At 38.3% G+C, this 25,395-nt stretch overlaps 2 protein-coding genes across 8 annotated transcripts; both read right to left on the bottom strand.

Moving 5' to 3' along the window:
- Nucleotides 1-260: 260 nt before the first annotated feature.
- On the bottom strand, nucleotides 261-12,391 carry LOC132790683 (insulin-like growth factor-binding protein complex acid labile subunit). The gene is made up of 4 exons (XM_060799317.1): nucleotides 11,281-12,391; nucleotides 3,962-4,970; nucleotides 3,700-3,898; nucleotides 261-2,128 (listed from the first exon to the last, which is right to left on the bottom strand). The coding sequence occupies exons 1-4, from the start codon at nucleotides 11,571-11,573 to the stop codon at nucleotides 1,143-1,145; spliced, it is 2,487 nt and encodes an 828-aa protein (XP_060655300.1). The 5' UTR covers nucleotides 11,574-12,391; the 3' UTR covers nucleotides 261-1,142.
- A 2,292-nt stretch (nucleotides 12,392-14,683) lies between these two features.
- On the bottom strand, nucleotides 14,684-23,698 carry LOC132788853 (large proline-rich protein bag6). 7 transcript variants are annotated; one of them, XM_060796487.1, is made up of 10 exons: nucleotides 22,940-23,697; nucleotides 22,717-22,834; nucleotides 22,418-22,641; nucleotides 21,086-22,358; nucleotides 19,270-19,932; nucleotides 17,264-18,184; nucleotides 16,304-16,437; nucleotides 16,001-16,243; nucleotides 15,592-15,938; nucleotides 14,684-15,507 (listed from the first exon to the last, which is right to left on the bottom strand). In XM_060796487.1, exons 1-10 carry the CDS (start codon nucleotides 23,003-23,005, stop codon nucleotides 15,504-15,506), a joined length of 3,993 nt encoding a protein of 1,330 aa, XP_060652470.1. In that variant the 5' UTR covers nucleotides 23,006-23,697; the 3' UTR covers nucleotides 14,684-15,503. The 7 variants fall into 7 exon arrangements, with proteins under 7 accessions (XP_060652470.1, XP_060652471.1, XP_060652474.1 ...); XM_060796488.1 differs by having other exon boundaries at nucleotides 14,684-15,935; nucleotides 22,940-23,698; XM_060796491.1 differs by having other exon boundaries at nucleotides 14,684-15,938; nucleotides 16,001-16,198.
- Between the last annotated feature and the right edge of the window lie 1,697 nt (nucleotides 23,699-25,395).

Consider the following 25,395-nt stretch of genomic DNA (forward strand, 5'->3'; position numbering starts at 1 on the left):
AAATGTAATTTAATATTACAATTTTAATTTTTTTAAATATTTAGTCGTATAAATTAAAAATATTTAATTGAATTAAAGTTAGCTTCCAGCTGCAACCGCCGAAAAAAGTAATTTTCAAAGCGGCTCATGAATGAAATGAATCCAAACCCTTTATCGTATGTTGCTACGAACTGTTAAGAGCTCTGTTAAATTCAAATTGTCATATTTTTCTTAATTCAAATTAAATCTAAAATATTGATAAACGATGAAATGCGACTGAGTATTTTGTTTTTATTTAAGACTTTATTTAGAATACCATTTCATTTTTTATATAATTACGCGCTACAAACTAATTTCATTTGTTAACTGACAACAATATATTTTTATATGTGTGTTTGTGGGTGTGTGTGTGTATGTGTGTGCGTTGCTACGGTTGTGTGAGTGTATATGCGTGTGTTGTTATTCAACATTAACTTGATGTATATGCGTTTTTCTTCTTTCTTTTCTTATTTTTTTGTTATTTTTCGATTCGGTTTTTGTGCTTTTATTATTTTTTTCTCTCTGATCTGTTTGCTTTTGTTTCGGTTTTTGTTTAATTCTATAAGTACCTACATTTAAACTTCAACGTACATATTGTGTATACAGTTATTAAATATATATATATCGATGTACACATATATCGTTGTTGTATCGTATATGTAAATCGTATGCATACTCGATAACGCTGCCACTTCCTCCTTTTCCTCTTTCTCATTCGTAACTAAGGCCAGACAAACTCTCTGATTTTTTGACCCCCCAGCAAATCATCTTATAACTTAAGTCCATTTCGTTACGTCTCCTGTTGGTCCTGTTTTCATTTATCTCTGTCGCATTGTTGTTGCGTCTAAACTGCGTGTCAACGAATCGTTTCCTGTTCAAAAATTTATCGATAACTCAACAAAACTGATCGAATTGGCGCGCATTCAAAATTCGAATTGTGCGAATTCGTGAAATCATAAAAATAAAAACTAAATTAACTTAAAATGAAAATTATTCGTTTCACTGCCACGCCCACTCCCTCGCCTCACGCCCTTTCCACCTCCCGCCTACCAGCGCCTTTACATTTAAATAATTGTGTGCTCTTCTTTTGAGTTATTTTTTTGTGTTTTCGTTGCAAAAGAGGCTCACTCCTCCGGCGGCTCCTCGGGTATTTGTAAATTCTGTGCCGCATGCTCCATGTCGGCGAGCAGCACCGATGAGTATTCCTCGTGCACAGAATTCGACTGCGAATCCGAATCCTCCTCGAGCAGATTCGATTTGCTCAACGGCGGCTGCGGCGGCGTCGGTCTCACCACCTCATTCGGAATATAATCAACAGTTTCGTACTCCGTCTTGGCCACCGTATCGGCGACACGTTTATGCTGCTGATCCGCCTCGTCAGTTGCCACCAACGGCGGCTGCAGCTGCAACAGTTGCTCCTCCTCGTTGGCCTCGTTCTTTGGCTGTTCCACTGGCAAGGGGAACTCAACGGTTGCGTTCACATCAAGAATCGGATTTAGTTGCACCTCTTGGGACACCACATTGGGCTCCTGGGGCGTCGCTGTGCTCGTGGTTGTCGTCGTTATTGTGGTTGTTGTTGTGGGTGCTGTGGTTGTCACCATTTCAGTGGCAGCCAGCTCCGGACTTGCAGCAATTGGAGTCGAACTGATCAGAGGAGGAAGCGTTGTTGTCGTTGTTGCTGTCGTTCTTTCAGTGGTCGTTGTTGTTGTTGTCGTTGTTGTTGTTGAATTGATTTCCGGCTCTGGTTCCACGACGGGAGCAGCTGCTGTGGTGCTGCTCAGCAAAATTGGCAATGCCGGTGGTGCGGCCAGTATAACAGGATTAATTATCGGCTGCCCCAATGTGGCAATAATCGGTGGCAACTCCTCCTTCGTCTTAATCAGCAGCGGCGATGGCAAAATCATTTGCACAATCGGTTTTGCGCCCTCGTTTTCGCCCATGTTCAGCTTCATCACCCACGGAGGCAACTCCAACTTGTAGAGCATCGGAAGCACCGTGCACACTTCCTGATCGGCCTCGAAGCACTTGGAACGACCTCGAATGCGCGCCTCCTGCGCATGCATCAAGGGGCACAGCTCATTGAGGTGCACATCGCACATGATGGGATTCTCTGAGGATTGGAATGAAAACATAGGTTAAAATAATGAAATTTGCAATATAACATGAAAATAAATATAAGACGAAATACATTAAATATTTAAGAAATCGATCATATAGAAGATACTTCATAAAAAATAAAGAAATAGGATAAGAAATTTATATATTTTAAATAATTAAGAAATGTATTATATAGAAGATACTTAATTTACAAACATAAGAGAATAAATTAATTTAGAAAATAAATATGAAATATAAAAAAAAATTTGAAAAATCTTAGAAACGAATGCCAAAAAGGAATTAGAAAAATACTGAGATAATGTAAAATGTCTATATATTAAAATACCATAATAGTATGAATACAAACTAATGTATTTAGAGAAATACTGAGATAGTGTAATTAATCCATATATTAAAATAACATATTAGTCAGAATAATTATCAGACGTAAATAAAAATTATATAAATCAATATACGCAAAAGGTTAATTGATAAAATACTTATTCAGAAGAGATTTGTCATTATTTAAATTTATAAATCTTGGAAACTAATATAAAAAATACTTAGAATAAATAATGAAACCAACTATGTAATATAAATTGCTTATCTTATGCAAGCAATGAGATGTACTTTTTAAGTTTTAGAAGTAAACCTCAGACATGATGTTAAACTTCTATTTATCTGAAATTGAACCATAGGTTTTTATACCCGCTACCCATAGGGTAGAAGGGTATTATAACTTTGTGCCGGCAGGAAATGTATGTAACAGGTAGAAGGAGGCATCTCCGACCCTATAAAGTATATATATTCTTGATCAGCGTCAACAGCCGAGACGATCTAGCCATGTCCGTCTGTGTGTCTGTCCGTCTGTCCGTCTGTCCGTGTGAAACACTGGATCTCAGAGACTATAAGAGATAGAGCTATAATTTTTTTTCGACAGCATTTGTTATGTTTGCACGCAGATCAAGTTTGTTTCAAATTTTTGCCACGCCCACTTCCGCCCCCGCAAATCAAAAAAATCGAATAACAAGCGTAATTTTAAAGCTAAGGTTGCGAATTTTGGTATATACAATATTTACTATAGTAGTTATGATTCCTGAAAATTTGGTTGCGATCAGATAAAAATTGTCGAAGTTATTAAAGAAATACTTTTGTTTGGGCAAAAACGCCTACTTACTAGGGGTCTTAGTTGCTTTGGCTGACAATCTGGTATATTGTGCCGTCTATGGTATATTTTGAATGCGGTACTATGTCGATAAACCAAATATACCATTTGGTATTTTTTTAGTATTTTCGCAGTATATTTGGTATATTTTGAGAAAATACCGCAAAATATGTTTCTTTTATTCAAAATGGGTAGCGGGTATCTCACAGTCGAGTACACTCGACTGTAGCTTTCTTACTTGTTAATATTCAAATTGTGATGATAAAATTTGATAACTATATTATGAAAACATTTAAGTATTAGGTTTTGAAAAAGATACGCTTAGAACACCTTTTTTGTGAGTAATTTTTTCTATTTTTGTAATTTTAAATTTATAGAAAATGTGTACATTTATGTTTAGAAAAACAGAAGCTACTCACGATCTAAATGAATCTCCAGTTTGCCAGCGACATTGTGATTTCTGCAGCGCGTCTTGGTGACGAGTTCGCCAGAGATGCTCGAGATTTGGTTGTTGGTCAAATTGACTTGACACAAAACCGGGAGGCCAAAGAAATCGTGCTCCAGTTTGCTAATATTGTTGTAGGCTACCTTAAGGATCTTCAGATTCGGAAGCATTGTCTGCAAAGGAAGAGACCAACAAATAGTTAACAATACTTAATAAAGAATGCACACTTAATTTACCGTTTCAAGTGGTTTTAGATCCAACAATTGATTCGAAGTCAAGTCGAGTATCTCGAGACGATGCATGCCACTAAAATCTCCCGGTAAAAGATGCTCAATTTGATTCTCCGGCAGACTGAGAATGCGAAGATTGCCCAAGCCGGCAAGAGCGCCATCTAGTGTAAAGATCTGATTGTGATCGAGTCGCAGATCCATCAGAGGCAGCTCCAACAACACTTTCTGAGCGGGCAACAAACTATGTATGCGATTGTAGGATAAATCTAAGACCTTCAGTGAACGCAATCCCTGCAGCTCTTCCATGGAGAACTCATCGATATCGTTGAACGAAAAGTTACCGATCTTCAGCTTGGACATGGGATGCAGAGAGGAGTTCAACGAACGAATGTGATTGCAAGCCAAATTCAAAGTTTCCATTTGTCCACAAGCTTGAAATTCATCTTGGGCCAAAAACTCCAATTCGTTGTTATTCGCCAGCAACTCATTCAGATACTGAGCATTCCGTAAAACGCGATCAAACGATCGCAGACGATTAAAGTGCAGATGAATCGTCTCCAGATCATCCATTCCAACCATATTAGCAGGAAGTCTCTCCAATCGATTGTTGTGCGCCATCAGCAATCGCAACTTGCTGCCATCGGGCAACTCGTCATCGAGATCGCTGATGTTGTTCGCATTTATGAACAGCGATTGCAACATGGCCAAATCATGCAGAGAACCATTTAACGAATCGATTTGATTTCTCCCCAAATGCAAGATGATTAAACTCAACGGAAATGCGCCTCGATCGAGTCGTGTTATGTTGTTGCTCGGCAATATCAGATTCGTCACCATTTGTATCCCCTTGAGATCGTCCTGTTGCACCGCTCGTATGTTGCATCTCCCTATGTCGAGTGTCTGCAGCTTGGGCATGTGGTTCAAGACGTGTTTCGGAATCTCGTCGAGTTCGTTGTCACCGACACTTAAGTAGGTGACATTCGATAACCCGCGAAATGGAAGCTCTGGCAGCGATCTAAAAATAGCATCCACAAAATAGAACAAAAAACATTCGCATTACATTTTGCATCAAATTAGAACGCTAAATTCCATTGTTCAAGTCAAAATAAAAAATGGAACTAATGATAATATAAAGTGATGTTTGGTTTTACTACTTGTCGAAACCAGTAAAAAAGAAACCAAATAAAGAACTAAATTATAATACAAAGTGACGCTTAGTTATACTTTTTTTTTAAGTTTAATTTAAGGTAAAAAAGAACTAAATGACAATATAAAATTAACTTTTGCTTTACTTCTTGCCAAAACAAAAAAAAAAAAAAAATTTAATATAAAATCCTGTTTGATTTTTGCCTGCTGGAAATGTATGTAATAATAATAAATATGTAAACTGTAAAGTAAAGTGAATATCAATATTCGAAATATAGCCTTTGGATTATTTTTATTTTTAATAATACCGTACTGTTTTACTTTTATCAGTATCTCACAGTCGATAACACTCAACTGTAGCTTTCTTAGTTATTTTTGTTAAAATTGGTAAAACAAAATAAAATCTTAATAATTGAGAAATATAGTATAAAATTTGGTTTTACCTCTTGCCAAAACAAAATAAATAAGAAAATGATAATATAGAATCATGTTTTCCTGTACTTTGTTCTTTCCGTATTTAATAAGAGATAGTCTCTGTATGTATGCACAACAACAAGTACCATAACAATTAATTTCTTAGAAATAGTATCTCAAAACCTTCGAAGGGGGAAGGCCTTCTCCCAGAAATTATGCGTTTTCCGTTGCATATTTTTTGGCGTGTGGAAATCTCAATCGAAAATAATATACATACGAAATTAAAACTAAAGTTTTTTATACCCGCTACCCATAGGGTAGAAGGGTATTATAACTTTGTGCCGGCAGGAAATGTATGTAACAGGTAGAAGGAGGCATCTCCGACCCTATAAAGTATATATATTCTTGATCAGCGTCAACAGCCGAGACGATATAGCCATGTCCGTCTGTCCGTCTGTGTGTCTGTCCGTCTGTCCGTCTGTCCGTATGAAACACTGGATCTCAGAGACTATAAGAGATAGAGCTATAATTTTTTTTCGACAGCATTTGTTATGTTTGCACGCAGATCAAGTTTGTTTCAAATTTTTGCCACGCCCACTTCCGCCCCCGCAAATCAAAAAAATCGAATAACAAGCGTAATTTTAAAGCTTTTGGTATATACAATAATAACTATAGTATTTATGATTTCTGAAATTTTGGTTGCGATCAGATAAAAATTGTCGAAGTTATTAAAGAAATACTTTTGTATGGGCAAAAACGCCTACTTACTAGGGGTCTTAGTTGCTTTGGCTGACAATCTGGTATATTGTGCTGTCTATGGTATATTTTGAATACGGTACTATGTCGATATACCAAATATACCATTCGGTATATTTTTAGTATTTTTGCAGTATATTTGGTATATTTTGAGAAAATACCGCAAAATATATTTCTTTTATTCAAAATGGGTAGCGGGTATCTCACAGTCGAGTACACTCGACTGTAGCCTTCTTACTTGTTCGTATTGTATCATTATTAAATTTAATATTAAGGATTAAATCTTTATAAGATGGGCTTGAATATATAAACAGAAACTTTCTTGTTATTGTACTTTTTGCTTTACAGATTCAATCTATTATTAAATTAAATAAAGAAATAAACAAAAATTAACAAAAAAAGTTATTCGAAATGAAACAAAATATGTGTATTTGATAGATAATATAAGAAATATAATTTAAACAAACTTTATGAACTCTTATAATTTGCTTTTAAGCGAAGGGTCTAAAAATATATCAAATAGTCAAGACATTTTAAAAATTAGCCAGGATCATTTTTAAAAACGTGCAGACCTATTAAAATGCATATACATATTTCAAAAGAAAAGACTTGATAGAATAAGCCAATAAATAAAAATACCGAACTCAATTCTGTTGAATTCAACATTAAACAAATAAATAACCCATTCAATTATAGACACAAATTCAATTAAGAATCTGAATCAAAAATAAAGATGCTTAATTACATTTAATCATTGTTTGTTTAGAAGTCAACATTCTGAGAATTTCCCATAATAAATTCAATTTAATTTTGATTAAGTTTTCCCCGATTCGTGCGAATCATTTACAAGATTAATAGCGGTGAAGAACAACATTTCACTATACATATTTTATGCGTAAATTTGTTTGTTTTCGTTTTAAATTTCAAAGGAACAACTGCGAGAAAAGCGTGTAGTATAATGATGACTAATATTTATTCTTATAAATAAATCTTGCACGGTAATTAGATGACGCAGCTTATCAGAGAGACAGAGATATCTGAAAGCTGTATATCTGTAATTGTATCTGTGGCAGCATATTTATCCCCCCTTGTTGTATCTTAATCGATGACTGCAGTCGGCTATTAAGTTGTCGCCGTCGCGGCGCCAAATCTATCGCATTATTCATGATGATGGGAACTGGGCCCTGGAGACTGGACACTGGAGTAAAATGGTCAGCAAATTGCCCAGTGGGCAACATCCTTGGCGCCGTTATTGGCATCACAGCTCATCAGGCTGATTGCGAGGCGATTTCATATCTATTTTTAGATGCGCCTGCGTCGAGACACTTGATCTTGATTGATTGCCCAAGTGAAGTAGTATGTAGTGTCTATGCAGCAGCGCCTGGTGAGTGGCGCGTTGCATTGATTATGTAATGAGGAAAAGCGCAGCAGCAGTCGACAGATGCAAGGATGATGAATAGCTGGGCAATAGATACGAGATACGCGATACGAGATACTCGCATTGTATCTATAATGAGTTGAAGTTGACGCAGCTCGCGCGCGTTGAACTTGAGCACATGTCGTGGCAGCACGATAACTACCATATACATATATATACACGATATTTATATATATGTGTTTATAGAATGTGTGTGGAAGATACATGAACGAAGAGACAATTCCTTAACGTCAGCCAATATAATTGTCACACGACCTAAACTGGCCTCTTGATCATTGATTGAACGTAATGAAAAAATTCAATTGGGTGCCTCTCTTTTACTCTTTGTTTCTCCCCCCCTCTCTCTCACTCCCACTCTTGGGATTCACTCTCTCTCTCTCTCTCTCTCTCTCTCTGTTGTGCTGTGCTGACCCCAAGCAGGCAGACAAAAACAATAATAATAACAAGAAAACAATAACAATAACAGAAGAGAAAGAACGGAACATTCCATTTTGAAGTAATCATTAGGAGGTGTGGGTCCCAAAAAAACAATAAATAAATAAATAATGAAAACAACAAAAATTAAAGCGAATAATGCAAAGCAAACAAATTGTAAAAAAAAAAACTCTTTTATTTATTGTTTACTTTCTTTAACCGCATAGTTTTTGCTCTTTGGCGGATCTGTTATCACTCTGGCTGGGAATATTCCATCAATAATAAATTATGTAGTTATCATACATACTTAATTAATTGTCAACTGCAGATCAACTGCGACACAAAGTCTGACTCTGAGACTCGAGTCTCTCTCCACACTTTACTCACTTTTTCAATGATTAAACCATATGTTGAATGCGAATGAAAAGCATATTCTTATCAGCCTGAGAAAAACAAGAATAATAGCAAATCAATGGCGCCATCATCGTTTAATATTGCACATGCAACTTTATGAAATTTGAATATTCTCTTTTTCTGTTTTGCCTTCAAGACTATATAGTACAGTCTTTAATCGTGATATATATTTTTATTTATTATTTTAATCATTACGAATGGCAAAACAAGATTAATTTTGGTCAACTCGATCGTTAAACTGATCGTAAAAAATGCTTTGGCGCCACTTGAGGCGCTATCATCACATATAGTACTAACATTTACTCACACTCGCTCTTACTTCTGTGTGTATATAGAGAATATATGTACGAGTATAGAATTTATATATGTATCATATTCATTCACTCGTCGAGCTCTCAAGCTCTAGCTAATACTGATCATTATTTCTTTTATTTTAATATTATTTCAGTGCACATCGTTGTTCAGAAGCGTTGTGATTTACATTCAATTATTATTTATTGGATTCATTCACTTTTTTCACATTTCATTAAGGGTTTAATATTGGTTTTTAAAACTTAATATATAGAAAACATTTTACTCCCAAAAAAACATATGTTAAATTAAGTGAATAATTAATAATTGAACTTAAGTAATTTTTTAAGGGTTTCCAATTTTTTGTCCCCGTTACCATTTGGGTAAAATGGTATTATTATTAGTTTATTGCGATCGGATACAAATTGTGGAAGCTATTTAGGAAATTACTTCTGTATGATAATTTACGCCTAGTGCAAGCTGGTATATTTTGACATCTATAGTATATTTTGAATGTAGTACTTTATCGATATACCAAATATGACCTTATGTATATTTTTGTATTTTTGTGGTATAATATCTGGTATATTTTAAGAATCATGCGGCACTGTTTTGATTTTATTGCAAATGAATAGAAACACTCGACTGAATAAAAGTATTGGTAAAGAAAACGTAAGATCCATAGATGCAACTTATTTAATTCCAACAAAAAAATATACACTTAATATATATAATATGTAAGTATTTACTGATATAATAATTCAATGTAAATAAATTCGAAATTCTAAATTGAATTTTTTTAAAATAAAAATGTATTCAATCTCAGTGTTCTTCTTGACAGATATCTATTACCGTTGTTTTATATAAGATTATTGAAGACTTCAAGAAGATTAACATTCTGCAATGAAATTGCGAAATTCAAAAAACGTGTTAATAATTTCGTAACCATGGAAACTTTGATCACGGAGAGCGATTTATGCGCCACGCGTTGTTGATACGATTTTGGCAGACGATTCATGAGCATATCACTCTCTCATCATACAAACACTCGATCGCCAACTTTGATGGGTATTTTCCTAGCTGATTTGAAGTGTGCGGTGGCGGTGGCCTGGCCTGGCATGATTTGGTCAGAGCGCGATATTAAGGCAATAGGTCAATTATTATAAATTGACATCAATGTAAAAAATGTTTTCACTGGTCAGAAGCAACAGCAGCAAAAGCAGCACGCGCTCGTTGCGGGAATCGAATCTAACATATGTACAGTAAAATATATATACTTTTATATTGCATAGAATATATAACACTGATTCGATTAAGTTTGAGTAATTAAATCATTCAGTTTTACATACACAAATTGCAACTGATGACAAATGACGTTTGACAAATGATTCTTCAGCCTGATAAAGCAAATCGAATCAGCGAATTGTATAACCCCGAATGATTGGGAAATTAAACAAAATTTCAAGAGAATATTTGCTGTAAAAAAACAATTGAAAGCTAATGTCAAATATCAATGAACTTCGCTTATGAAATAGGCCTCAACAATTGTTTTTTTGCATATTTGTGTAAATAATGAAACGAAATAAATAAATGTATTTATATTTGATATATGCTATTTTTAATAATAACAAGTTGAAATGTGAAATTCATTGAAAACGTGCAGAAGACGTTGCAAAGCAGCTCTCAGAAGCCAATAAATTGCAGTTATCAGCTTCTATATTGTGCATCTTATAGAGATTAAGTATACGCCGCATTGATTAAACACATAAGCTCATTAACAGCTGTGTATGCGTAAGAGAGAGAGCTAAAGACTTTGAGAGAGAGATGCTGAAACCTTATCAGCATTGAGTTAACAAAAAAAAAAACAAAAATTGAAGCAAGAAGAAGCAAGACGAAGCAAGCGTTTGTTTGGCTCATTCGATGAATTTGTTTTGTGCTTAAGTTTTCTCATCTTTCTCATCTAATATTGCCTCTTGCAACTGTCAAAGAGTGTCGCAATGACCGAAACTACTTGTTATAATTTGTCTCAATTGCAAGGGGACTTTTGCTAATTGAAAAATTAAATCATTTACCAGCTCATAATTAGCACAAATTTTCAATTGAGCATCAATTGAGCCAGTTGATAATGACTGACTGTTGTCGGTTGTCTTTACCATAATAATATCTTTACTTTTTATTTTTTTGTTTAGTATCTATTTACATGGAAATTGATGAGTTGCAGCGCATTTTTCGTGCATTTACATTCCGTGTTTATCTATATACTTTGTTGTTGTTTTTCGTATTTTTGATTGGGTTTAAGGAACCTAAATTGATAGCAAAAGCAAGCGGAAAATTCTGTAGCGATACGATGGCAATTCCCCGGCCTTGAAACAATGCCATAGACATTGTACCTAGATATAGATGTGTGAAATGATGTTGATGGTTTTTTTTCTTTGGGTAAAGAAGAACTCACCTTAGGCGGTTCCATTGCATGCGTAGTTTGTATAGATTAAAGTTCATGTCCCGAAACGAACGCATCTCCAAATCATCCAGTTGAGAGTAAGTTATTTTCAGATCAATGCTAACATCAGGGTTCAGCTTATTGGCCAAGCTATCGACCACCGCATTAAACGATTCCAATTTCTCGCAGGCCAATTCCACATGATTCGGTGCTTTGCCCGTTTCGCATGTGCACGGCGATATTTCCGGCCTAACGGAACATTGCATTGTCGCAATGTGAAACACTGCGTACATTAAGGAAGTCATTTTGGTAACAGTCTCGATTACTTTACCAAACCGTTAAGATTTCTTTTCGTTTTATTTTGTGCACTAAAACTTTGTTCTTTCAAACTCCGATTGCTTCGCTGAGTATTTGATTGTTTTGTGTGTTTGGAAATGTTTCGTTTTTAGTTTTCCCGAACTACTCGTTTTTGAACATGTGTTGTGCTGGAGTTTCCATACTTATGGTTTTTCTTTTCTTTTTTTTTCTTTTCTCGTTTTGGAATTTTCTTTATTTTGGTGAACGTTGTGTGCTCTCTGCGCGTTTCTTTTGAAAATTGTATTCACTTTTCAGCTGGAGGATGGCGGCGTCGAATTTCACTCAAAAACGCGCTTCAAAAACAACAAAAATTCGATTCGAAAATGCAACAACAACCCACAGAGATTGTCGTACATATGTTCTGTGGTGCCTGTGGGCTGCACTCGCTTTCGCTCTCTCCCTCTCCCTCTCCCTCTCTCTGTCTCACTCACTGATGGTACACTCTCTTTTACTCACACACTGATTGACGACCTCTGACACTGTTGATATATTAATCTCTAAGACAAAAAAAATATTAAACACCGTATTTCGAATTATTTTGTTTTCATATTTTTTCTTGAATTTCTTTTTATTATTAATTCATTAATTCGTAGTCGAATTCTTTTTGGTTTTTTATTATATTTTCTTGTATTTAATACGCGAGTATTATTGAGTGGTTTTTCAAAATCTATTTTATATATGTATATATTGATTGAGAAGTAGCACTATCGATTTGTAGACCCGATGTTCACGTCTTCACGTCTATACGGTCGGCTTGTGACTGAGCGCTGAGGATCCGTATGCTGGCTGCGCGACGTCGCTGCTGCTGTCGTTGCTGCTGTTGCTGTTTCTGCTGCTGCTGTCGTTATTATTGCTGTTGCTGTTGCTCTGACGACAACTTCGCAGTTGCTGCTGCTGCTGCTGCGGATGCTCTTGCTGTGTGTGTTTGAGCGCGTTTTTGAATGCAAAAACGCATTCTTGATATTGGCCACAAAAGAAAACAAGTGCACAAGCTTCTAGCTGATAGCTGCAACTGTTGCTACTACAGTTGTTACCTATGTAATTGTCCAGCGCCAACACTCAATTACATCTGTTCCTGTGCATGCTTCTCTTCTCGTTTTTTGTTTTGTTGTTTTTGCCAAGGCGCCAGGCGTCAATCTCAATCTCAATCTGCAACTGAATCTCGGCGCCGGCGCCGCTGTCTGTGCGTGTTTTAGATGCCCCCTTTGAGCTCAGTTGTTGCTGCTGCTGCTGCTACTGCAGTTGCTGCTGCCACATGTGGCATGCTTGTCAGTTGAGTTGAGTTGAGTTGAATTGCGACTTGGGCTCGTTTCTTAGGAACCTAGGAACTATGCATTGGTGCGCTCAATCTATGTATGGGGGCATCATCATCATCATCATCAGCAGCATCTTCAGCAGCATTATCATTATCATGTGTGTGTGTGTTTACAGCTTGTTGTTGTTTATCTTCGATTGCTGCTGCTGCTTCTCTTACGCACTGCTGATAAATTGTCCTTACACACACACACACACACACACACAGTTACTCACACACATGTTGCCACATGCGTTTTGCTGCACATGTAAACAAAATATCTTTATCTTGGCATCTTCGAGAAAATGTTTTCAATTACACAAAATAATCTCGCAGTGGCATGGAGAGCACATCAACTGAATGAGCCGGCTTGTTGTGATTTATTGTGGCCGCTGTTGTGTTGTTGTTGTGCTCCTGTTGTTGTTGTTGCTGGTGTTGACAATTGTGCGTAACGATTGCATACATCTGGCAGCCTAATTTGATACCCTGTAACTGTGTGTTCTGCAGCTGCATCAATTTGATTATTTCACATGTATAATATATTACTTTTTTTAACAAACTTTATACGTTTTCAACAGTTAAACATTTTTTTCTTAACAAAGTAATACTTTTTTATTAAAAGACTTTCAAACTATAATAGCATAACTACAATTTTCCAATTCATGATGATTAAAGTAAAGAATTTGCTCAAATTCAACAGGTTAAATTGTTTTCACAAAATATTTATTGTTATGAAAAGAATGTCAACAACAATGACGTTTTCAATTCATGTACATAGATGCTTCGCTGTTCTCGAAATTCAAAATGGCCGCTAGGGTATTTCAAAGCACGCACTTCATTCCAAACAAATTCACCGTTAGCTTATCTATCTAGCTGAAACTTGGCTATCGATTGTCGATAGACTGCAGTTAGTATTTTAGTTTAGTATTTATACGCAATGTTTTGCAGTAGATGGCAACCCCGAAATACGAAATTTCACCGGTCTGCCTAATAAATCAAGCATAATTACGCTTCTTCCTCAAACTTACCCATTACAAAACCAGTGGCAACTGCTGGCGCCGCCTTATTGCAGTTTTGCCAGGCGCCACATCAAGTTGCGAGGAGCATGCTGCATGTAGTATGCAGCTTATAGCATGCACCATGCATCAAAGTCCGCTGCCTTAATTTATTTTGAAGTTCTGGCCGCTGCTGTGTTGCCGTTGCCATTTGCTGGGCATACACACATACAAACACACACACCACACAGTGCATGCATAATTAACGAAAGTCCCCCATTTAAGAATTCCGTCTGTCGCGAATTCCTCACGAATACCGCAATGCAATGCGCGTGCCAACTGCCCCGCCCCGCTTCGCCTTTTGCCCTTGCCATGCCCCCCCCCTGCCACCCTTCCCTTATTGGCTGACTCAAGTTGTGTTGCTGGTGCTGCTCGAGTTGATGTTGATGTTGCAATTAATCATTTGGTAGCCGGCAAGTGGCAATTTTCTTATGGCCTGCAGCAGCTCGAAACTCGGCTTGATGATGACACAAACCACAAAACACGCCCCCCAATCTGCACACGGTTATTTTTAGTGTGACCGTTACACGCCCACCTTCCCCCTTCCCAACACAACAAACGCTGTTGACAAACTATAGTATAATCGATTAATCGACTTAAAAATATACAATGATTACGTAGCTGGGCTATTTTTAAAGTCCAATCATGGCCCGCGTAAAAAATACTTTTGAAAAAAAAAACAAATAAAAAAAAAACAAGACATTTGAAATTTTAATTATTATTTATTAATACTTCACATAGCTTATTTTCGGAGAATTATGCATAAATTATCTCAACATTTTTATGTGACAAATTTTCGTGTTTCTTCCTTTTTGTTTTTTTTTTTTAATATATTACGAACGCATTTAAGATTCTCAATTTTCTCTCCAGATGCCAAGTCATGTGAAAATTAATTTTGGTTGTTTGTCTATTTCGAAGATAGTTGCTATTGTTGTAAATGGCCAATTGAATTGGCATTCCACACAATTTTGTTCGCCGGGCCACTCGAGATTACCGCAAATATTCCAGATCCAGATCCATTCATTCATTGAACGGAAATGATCAGGCGGCGCCAATTCCGCTGATCACGTCAATGGGGTAGAAAATGTCTAAAATATTTGGCTGGAATTTGACTGTCGTCATAGCTTTTGTCTTCTGACCACTGCGTCATCCGCCATGGGGACGCCAAATAGGCGATCATGGCAGATCAGCAGATTAAAGATTAGTTGAGAGTTTTATAGTATTCTGTGTGTTTATGTACTTTTATTTGGGGTTTCTTTTTGATGCAGTTTTGTCCTCAAAATATTTGACCTTCAATTTCGTGTAGTTTTTTTGTTTTGCAGTTAATAATTATTGTTTATATATAGTAAGTGTGTGTGTGTTTGTGGGGTGTGTATCAATTTGTTGTATATAATTATTATTATGTATTATGAAGCATGCACTGCCAAGCACTTTTCTTGTGACCATCTCATCTCTCATTAACATCTTCCACAAAATGAAAATCGTCGCCTCCTTCAGTGAGCGTCGATTTGAAAAACAGAACTTATCCATTAACTAAATTAAATACAATATTTCATTAAAGTAAAAATTTACATTAAGCACTAAGCACTACTAGATCTCTACACAACTCTCGCCTACTTTTGCTCTGTGAACTTAGCGATCTGCGGATATTTGCTTGGCTTATAATCGTTGTCCTGCTTGATCCTTTCGCGGGCATTCGTTCGCACCGCATCCGTATACGCGGCCTGGACAGCTGCATCATGCGCAATTGCGCCAATCACAAGATCGGGATTAACGACAGGCACTCCACCGCCACCTGGTCCATTGGGTGCCGACAATCCGGTGCTTTGAATGGCACGTTGCACACCGCTGGCAATCAGGCATTCGACGCTCGACGATGGCTTCTCGGTTTGAATGATTTTGCGTCGCTTGGCTGACATCCCAGATATGTAGGCATCGGAGTAAGGCGGTTGCGGGTGATTCTGCTGCAAGTCACGAAATGTTAGTTTAACTCGTAGAGAAATTGCGAAAGAATTGAGAAACTTACCTCCGTTTGGGTTTGCAGGTCACGCGTGATCACGGGCAACCAATCATTGGGGAAATTATTGTGCCAGGGCTGTGAGCCGACGGTGACATCTGGCAGCGGTTTGTCCAGCTCGGTGGCACTGCTGCTGTTGCTGCTGCTGGCCACGTCGGCCATCTCCACATCGTTATCGAGCGGCGTCTGTGACTGCGATTGCTGCTGCTGCTGTGCGGGAAAGGCAAACGGTGGAGGTGCAACGAATGGTTGCTATTAGTCGCGCTTTAGCTAAGCTCTTGCTAAGCAATTGCATTTTGCATTTTTACTTACAGCTGCATCGGCTGGTGTTGTGGACTGCGCATTGCGCAGCACCAGGAACTGTTGGGCATCGGCGGTGTCCGTGTGCGTTGGAATCTCGGGATCAATCACACTGCACAGGAACTGCAAGGCTTCATTGCGCAAATCTGCGGGCGGAAACAAAATCGAAACTTTAAGGTATAAACTACTACAATTATGTTACAGTGAATATCGGTTACAAAATTACGAAAATTTTGGACTATAATAGTTATAATAAAATGCGAGATACTATATTGCAATCTAAATCTGCTTTTAAATAGCTTTAAAGGTGACTTTCTTTTGTTAAGAAAACTAGATTATTCATAATTATAAAATTACTTTACATTTGTAATCGCTTTTAATCTGGAATGTTTAGTACTCTATGGAATATTTTGTAGAACTATGTATATCGATATTCCAGATAAAGACTTCAGTATATTTTAGTATTTTCTGTACATTTATTTGGTATATTTTTAGAATATGGGTTTATTAACTCATATTTATTAATTTCGCTGTAATTATAATATTTTTAATCGGCTTTAATCTGGTATATTTTTTGGAACTATATCTACATTCCATATATAGTCTTGGGTACATTTTAGTATTTTTGGTATATTATTTTCGTATATTTTTAAAAACGAGTTGCGGTTTTTTCATAGTCGAGCACTATCCATTGCACATCACCTGCCTAAAAATGCTTCAAACTTTTTATCTAGACGATATTATGGTATATAAAAATTGCTATTATTTAAAAAATTTCTTTTCGCATTTTCATTGCTATTCATGTTGAAGAAAAAATGAATAATTATAGCTAAAATATTGCTGACCATCAGATAATTTGTGAAAATCGAACCAACATTGAAGCTAATCATTACTAAAAACGTTTAAAAATATTACTACCGCTTATAACCGATAAATACTGTAATTAACAAATAGTATATTAAATATACTTACTCGATCGCAGCGGCACGAAGAGCAGCCTCATCAGCTGACGCCAATAGAGCTCGGCATTGGCGCTGCCCAGGCACAGGATGAGCACGCTGTAGAGCCGCTTGCGGAACTGTTCGCGAATCTGTGTGAGACGCTGCTCGAACTGTGCATCCGCTTCGCAGTTGGTGCTGCACAGCTCGATGGCCAGACGCAGGCTCTGACGCAAAGTGTTGCACACAGAATCGCGGGAGTTGTACTCCGGCCGTTCGTACTGCGGCAGATACAGCAAACTGTCGTTGAACCACTCGAGGGCACGATCAAGCGCAGTGGACATCGTCTCCTCATTGATGGGCAATTCCTCGAAGATGCTGTGATGGAGGAACCGGCGGAGCTGAGCACGCAGATTGCTCGAATTGATTGTGGTTGCTCCTGTTGTTGGTTGGGTTGTGGAACTGGAGCTGGAGGCAGAGGCGGAAGCAGCAGCAGCGTCTGCTCCGGCGGCTGTTGTGGCTCCTGTGGATGAGGAGGAGGCTGAGGATGAGGAGGAGGGGGAAGAGGTGGAGCTGGCATTGGCACCAGGGACACTGGCTGTGACGGTGACGGCCACGTCAGCGATGCCACCCAAAGCTGCATGCGCACGATTTGTCAAATTAGTTACCAACATATTGTCAAACATGGACAAAGCTTCTATCAATCTAGCCCGTCTACTGTACCGAGGTGGATTACTCGCATTCGCATTTGTATTTGCATTCGCACCAGCAGCAGGAACATTCCTCTCGAAAGCACGAGCACCACCACCAAAACCACCAACACCGCCGCTTGCCATCAATCTCGGCAAGCTCCGAGCTCGGTTGCTACTGCTGCTGCTGTTGCTGGCACGACGTCGCGCCGCACGCGACACATCCAAGGTGCCGCCGCTCTGGCCACGTGGCAAGCGTGAGATGACTATACATGGGATGATGAACGGATGAACGATGAACACGCATGCAAAGCCAATGCAAAGGCAGACTAAATGACCAGAGATGCAAACCCAGCTGCAGCCAAACTATATAGCTATCAATGTGTGTAAGTTAAGCTTTTTTAATTTCGAAGATTTAATTCGTACGTCGTCAATGACAAACTTCCAATTTAAAGATGAACTGATTCCCTTACATATTATTTTCATTTTCATATTGTACACGAGCATTTTACTCTTGATAGGATACATCACTCGAATTAAAGAAAAATATCATAACTAACAAAAATTCCTTTAATTTGCCTGTCTGATTTTTTCTATAGGATAGAAGGGTATTATAACTTTGTGCCTCAAGGAAATATATTTAATAGACAGAAGAGGGCATCTCCGTCTTTATAAAGTATATACATTTTTTGATTATTGTACTATATGGAAATAGCAAATGTAACCTTTGGTATTTATTACATTAAATTATGAGAGTTTACTTTAAAAACAAAAACTTCTTTTTGAGTAATTGGTACACAAGTAAACAAGTAAATATGTTGGCGTCCTAAAGCTAAATAATATTTATTGTATTATCTTCACAAAATATTGAAAGCTATCATTATCAGACCCTGAAGACTTAGTAGTATTCTATAACTATAAAGCTCTCAGATTTTTTAGTGTACATCATTAATTTATTTCCTAGCTATTCTAAGAGTATCAGCTGTCTCTAATTAAAAACTTCAGTCATATAGGTGAAGTGTATATATTTGAAATTTCAGCCTTTAGAGTTTAGCTTAAAAAAATTAAGAACCTAAACTTTGCAATTTAAACTCTCTGAAGAAATGACTCAAAAAAGAGATAACCGTAGCTTACTAGCATTCAAATTGTTGGACTTTTTTAGTTATCAAAAATCTAAAAAAGCCTTAAACTTTGTCTCTTCAAAGAAAAGGCAGGTTTGCATCTCTGGTGAATGAATGGGTTGGTTGATGGGATGATAGTATAGTAAAAGCAAACTACGTGACCCGCAACTAGCACAACCGCGATGCATCAAATGCTTACTGATCGAACTTATGCAACTACTTTCACTTACCAATGGAAGCCGCATCGATGTCGCCGGCTCTGCGATTGCTTCTGGCGCTGTTGGCATTCGTATTTGCGTTGCTGTTGTTGTTGCTCGTGTTGTTGTTGTTGTTCTGGGGCAAGGGGGCAGGCTCGCGAATGTGATGACTGTTGCAGGGCAAGAAGCGATCGAAGGCGGTATGTGTGGGCGCAATTCTGCCAGCCCAATTGTTGTTGCCACCAATCTGTATCTGCGGCCGAGCTGTCGACCTTGTCTGTGTCGCCGTTGTGGGCAAAGTGTTGGCCCGCTGTTCGCCTCCGCTGCGTGTGCCACCCGATGTGGATGCCGCGGTGCCAGTTGCTTCACTTGTTCCTGTTGCCGTTGCAGATGCTGCCGTTGCTGTTGCAGCTGTCGCATTGCCACCAGCATCAGCAGCAGGTGCTTGGCGTCCCTGTGGATGCATTGCGGTGGCCATCAGATGCACAGGCAAATTGATCGAGATGATGTTGGGCACAAGTGTCGCTGCGGCGCCTCCGCCTGCCCCGCCAGCTCCGGCTGCCGCATTTGCTGCACCAGACTGAGCGGTAGCTGCATCGCCTGTTCCTGTTCCAGCCGCTCCGTCAGTTCCAGCTGCTGCCTGTGCATGTCCACCTACTGCCATGTTGAGCAGACCCACCATGCGCCGCCAAGGATCTGTGACAAGAGTAACACAATTGATTAGCACATTCAATTTGCAGTGGGTTTAGTAAGGAATTGATGTGGTTATTGGGTAAAGAAATAAACGAATGTATTAAAATTAATTGCAAAGCTGAGCTCGAACGTCTTGAGAGGAGCTTGGAGCAAACAAGAACGAGGAACTAAACGCATACATTGAAATATAATATTAATATCGTAGAACAAGATTATGAATTGTGTCCAATTGGACAGACGAACTATCTAAATAGATTTCCTTGACGTATTTTCAGTCGAGTTATTTCTCGTCATTTTCTTGCACTAGTTAAAAGCATTAATCAACCGAGAAAGCATTATTTTTCATTGCAGGGAATATTATGTTGAAATACAAAATTTCTTTTAAGAAGCCTTTTAGAAGCAACTAGTTAAATCGAATAGTAACCTGAAGGCTTTAGTGTCATTGGCTCATCTCATTGCAATAAGGCTTTTTCTTATATTGTTCAAAAATCAATTAAATGATTTAACAAACAAACTTTGCAACTGACGAAAAGCAAAACAAATGAACGTTATAACAATAAATCAAGAGAACATTAAAATCTATTTTGGTTAGAGCTTTACAAATGAAGCTGAAACTATTTTGAAATTAATTGGAAGCAACATTTTAATTAAACATTAAAGAGCAATAATAAAGTCATCAAATTTATGAAAATTTCGAATCTTCTACAGCGGAATTAAGCTCACAGAATATATTTTAACTACCCAGTAGAATTTTATGAGGTGTTTTTAGCAATTAAAAATCGCTCATTACTTCTCAGCTATACCTAACTCATTAGATCTGATGAAATGCGCTTTTATATAGAAAAATGGAATGTGCTGTTGTTAGCAATTAAAAGGCGCTTCATTAAACTGGATTAGGATTAGCAATTGAGAGCGGGATTTAACATTCGAGCGGAGTAAAAGTGGGGAAACGAAACCTACTAGGCGGTGGCAAAGGCACGGGCATATAGAGGCGCAACCTGGGCGTGGCTGCCTCATCGCCAGACACTGACATTGCTCGCTCCTCGTGCTCATCTAGAATATGGCCATACAAATCAAAACAAAATCAAGTGAGGAAAGCAGAAGGGAAACAGTGATGACAGTGGGAAGTAAAGTGAAGTGACAAAGGGAAACTCACCCAAATCGGAGGGCGATGGTTGCTGATTTGGTGGATCCACGGGATCCTCGACAAAGTTGGGACTCAATTCCCAGAAACCACCAGCAGCATTCGCCTGTCCACCAGCAGCAGCGGCAGCAGATAAAGCATCCTGTGCAGCATTCCTTAGGGCATCTGCCGTTGCATTTGTGACATTCGGTGGCGAATTGATGGGAATGGCGACCACAGAGCCAGTTGCTGTCGCAGCATGCGGATGCTGATGGGGATGTGGATGCGTATGTGGTGAAGCCATGTCCGGCAGATTGGCCGCAAACATATTGTTCGAGCGTATGTAGCCACTCTGCTCGACGAGAATGGGACGACAGGTGAGCACCCGGGGCCCAGGCTGCGACAGATCCAACATCAAATCGGAGATGGCATGCTGGGCATGCGAAAGATAATGGAATGCCTCCGAGACGCGATCGAAGATCCGCTGTGCATTGTCGCGTGCCGCATTCTCGCCCTGGCCTGCCTCCTCGCCGCCTTCTGCTTCCTCAAATGCGGGATCCTGTTCGAGTATCTCGTAGTAGCGATCGACAAAGGGCGCCAAACGCGTTTGCACCGTGCGATATCGTTGTATCACATTCGCCAGCACCTGGGGACGTGTGCGACGACGCGGTCCAATGCCAGTGACAGCCACATTTGAGCCATTGGCGCCGTTGGCATCATAGCCAGCCGCATTGGCAGCATCGCCAGTTGCTGCTGTTGATGCACCAGCGCCAGTTGCTTGCGTTGCAGCCACTGGGGCACCTTCTTCATCATCATCTCCCAGAATGGGCATAATATCATCGGCTGCCTCGTCATCCGACACAATCACGTCCTCTATGATCACAGCAGCTGCTGCTGTGGGCTCCTCACCAACATCGCTACCAGCACCGCCTGCAGCAGCATCATTTGCCGCCTGCTGCGGATCGCCGCCTGCCTCATTCGTATAGACGGTGGGCAGCTGGACAACTGTGTAGTTGCGTCCAGGTGTGTTACGTGACAGTGCTGCATTGACAGCATCTTGCACCATGTCGATGATATTGTTGTTGCGTGGATTATCGGTGGATGAGACGCCCACTTCGACCACAGTGGATTCCATGGTCCAGCGACCGCGTTGTAAGATATCCAACGATTGATTATTCAGACCCACTTCGGGATTCTCCAGATAGGCGGCAATATTGTTGGCACAGTCGATCATGTGAAGCGCCACGGTGATGCGATTAATGCAGAACGACGATGAGTTGGGAAAGCGATTGGGTGGCGTACGTGTCTACAAAGAAAAGTGGAGAGTTTAGTGACTAACTTAGGAGTGTAGGGATTTAAGCTTACGCCGGCGGTGTTCAAGGCGCCATTGTTGACGGGAATGGCCATGGTGCCCACGAGCATGCCGTCGAGTGCTCGAAAATACGGTGAATTGCGCATATTACGTGGCGCCGGTCGACCGGATAAATTGCGAAAGCCGCTGCGTTGCGGTTCATCGTTGTTGGTGGCATTGGCACCGCGTTGCGAGAACGGCGGTCGCTCGGCCACATGCAGCACCTTGCCATCAACATCTGTGTGTGTGTGTAGAGAGTGGAGAGAAGGTAAATTAATGCAATTTGTTGGGAATTTACTGTTGTGTGACTCACCGTATTCTTTCACCTGCTTATCATCGGCCAACACGCGTCCCTGGTAAATGATGCGTTGATTTTCCGCGGCAATATTTGTCTTTTCCGCTATCTGATCCTTGAACTGTCGTATGGTTATCTAGAAGAAAAATGGCAAAAGCGGTTTAGCACAACACAACCTCAAAAAAGGCAAAAACACTCATCAAATGCATAGAAAAAAATTCCCACACACACACATACTTACCTCATTGTCGATGCTGAATTCGTGTGTGCGCGCATCTAAAGTTTTCACCTTTAGGTTTATTAACATTTTAACGGCCGTCGCTTATTGGCGTAATTGCGCTGCACAAATCTATTAATTTCGTTAGCTTTTTATCACTGCAATATAAATTAAAACTAAAACAGACGGCGCTGCTCTGTTTGGGGAGGGGAAGAAAATCGGTGTCGATGTCGCGATATATCTATCGTTTTCGTTGTGGTCGTTTTTTTTTGCCAATCGAATCGCAATCGTTTGCCGCTCTCTTTGCACACACACACAACCACGCACTCACACTGTGTCGTTCTCTCTCTTTCGCTCACCGTCTAATCGCGTTGCCTTTTACACTCCGGTCTTCACTATAGTTTTGATCTATTTTGCAAAATCGAATAACGTACAATTGGTCTGTGGCGAAATTCAAAGACGCTTTTATCGCTTAAACACATCAACGAAGGCGCCTATACTATTTGAAATCGGAAATGTTAAAATAATTTCTATATATCCGGTGAATTTTGACAAAAGTTGTTTGCAAAAAAATTAAGCTGGCGGTTGAGGCGGAGAATGCACAGTTTTTGTTTTTTACTATAGATTTCATGTATTTTATACAACTTGTGTCTACGTTGCGTTACACAATTATTATGCACAACTTGTATTAATTTGTTTTTATTCGTTGTGAATTGTTTTTTATTAATTTATTATTTTATTATTTTCGTTCCGGCAATGCTGGCACCAGCGTGACCGCAAGTTTAACTTGAATATTCACTATTTTACGTCATATACCATATTATACCAATAATACTAGTATTTAAAAAAAGCACAACTTTTTAACAGCTTTTTTTGAGTATGAAGTAATGGTTTTCTGGTATTACTTTTTGATTGTTCCCCTAAAATTGCTAGAACTTTTCTTAAAAAATAACATGTATATTGAAGAAGCAGAAATAAAAAATATAGTAACGGTTATTTTGCAAAAGTGAGTTATGATAAGCTTTATCCGTTGTTGTGATGGCTAATAAGATTTTATAAATAAGTTCCATCCCTGGCACGCAACCGATTAATGGTATCTATCGCTATCTTCTACAGCTGTTATGTAAGCAATTTTACAACACTGAAAAGAAGAAATTATAGCAAGCGCGAGTTCTAATGTTGGTATAAAAATACTGAAACATTCTCAAACGTTAATAAATAAAGCGAGATTAACATTAGTTAATATGCATTTTATTATTTAAATGAGAAAAACATTTCTATTTATGTAAAATTAAGAACTTAAGTTGTGATATATTATTAATAGGCTAATCGTCGTTCTTACTTGAGCAGTCTGGCAAGGCCGCCAAGATGCGGCAGCCCTGACGAATTAGGCGGTTTATTTGAAATCTGTTATTCTTATTTCTCAACTGAAATTGTATGCTGTGATTGGAAAAAATAAGAGTATGTTAATATTGTTGATATAAAGGTTTTAATGTCATTAAGATATTCTGCAAATTTGGGCTATGTGGGACCTTAAATAAGTGTTGACTGCGTGTCCACATAAGAACGCTTGACGTGCATATCGCATATATTAGGGCACCTAACTGTTTTGGGGTGGCATTCAACTTCCTCCACTAAGCCTCAGGTAACCTTCCACGACGTTCGCTTTGAGTTGCATCCTGTGGGAATTTTGGGCGCTGCACACACACAATAAAAAAAGGAATAAGAAAACAAGCGCCGTATGAATAATAAGAAATAAACCAGGAAAAGCCAACGCTGCAGCAAAGGTGTGGAAGAACTTTTCGCTTTGAATATTTAAGTGGCAGGAGCAGAAGAAGAAACACGGAAGAGGGGACGAAGCATTGCAAGGCAACCGCAGCTAACACAATTTTTCTTATACCCAAAGAAATGTGCGGAAATGTGATTTAATGCCAGCGATTGTGAGTCCTTTGCAAGGGCTCAAAATGATTGCCGAATCAAAGGGATTTATGCAGTAAATTCTCAGGCATTTAAGGCAGCCAAATTTAATAACAACAATTTATATTTTACAATTTATTTATATAATTGGCCATGGATGAAAGGGTTTGATAATAATAAAGATATAATATATAGTATATAAAGATATAAATAATAAAGAATTAATTTTTTAATTATTTATGTATTATTAAATATTATAATCTTTAAAGATATTTGCTTTACATTTTTATTTAGTTTTTAAATAAATTCAACATATTTATAATACATACTAATTTTTAAAATTTACATATTTTTATATAATTTTTTTTAAATTTTATAGATAATAATAATACAAATTATAATAACTAGAATTTTATAAGGAAAATAGAACATTTGAAGTTTTGAATTATAACACATCATTTCATATTTCTCACTTAAAATATGCAATTATAAATTAATAATAAATTAAAAAATGTTAATTGTCATATCTTAAATTCTATTTCGTAGAGAAAAGCATTTTTTAT

Source organism: Drosophila nasuta, chromosome 3 (assembly GCF_023558535.2).
Source record: "Drosophila nasuta strain 15112-1781.00 chromosome 3, ASM2355853v1, whole genome shotgun sequence".
NCBI lineage: Eukaryota > Metazoa > Arthropoda > Insecta > Diptera > Drosophilidae > Drosophila > Drosophila nasuta.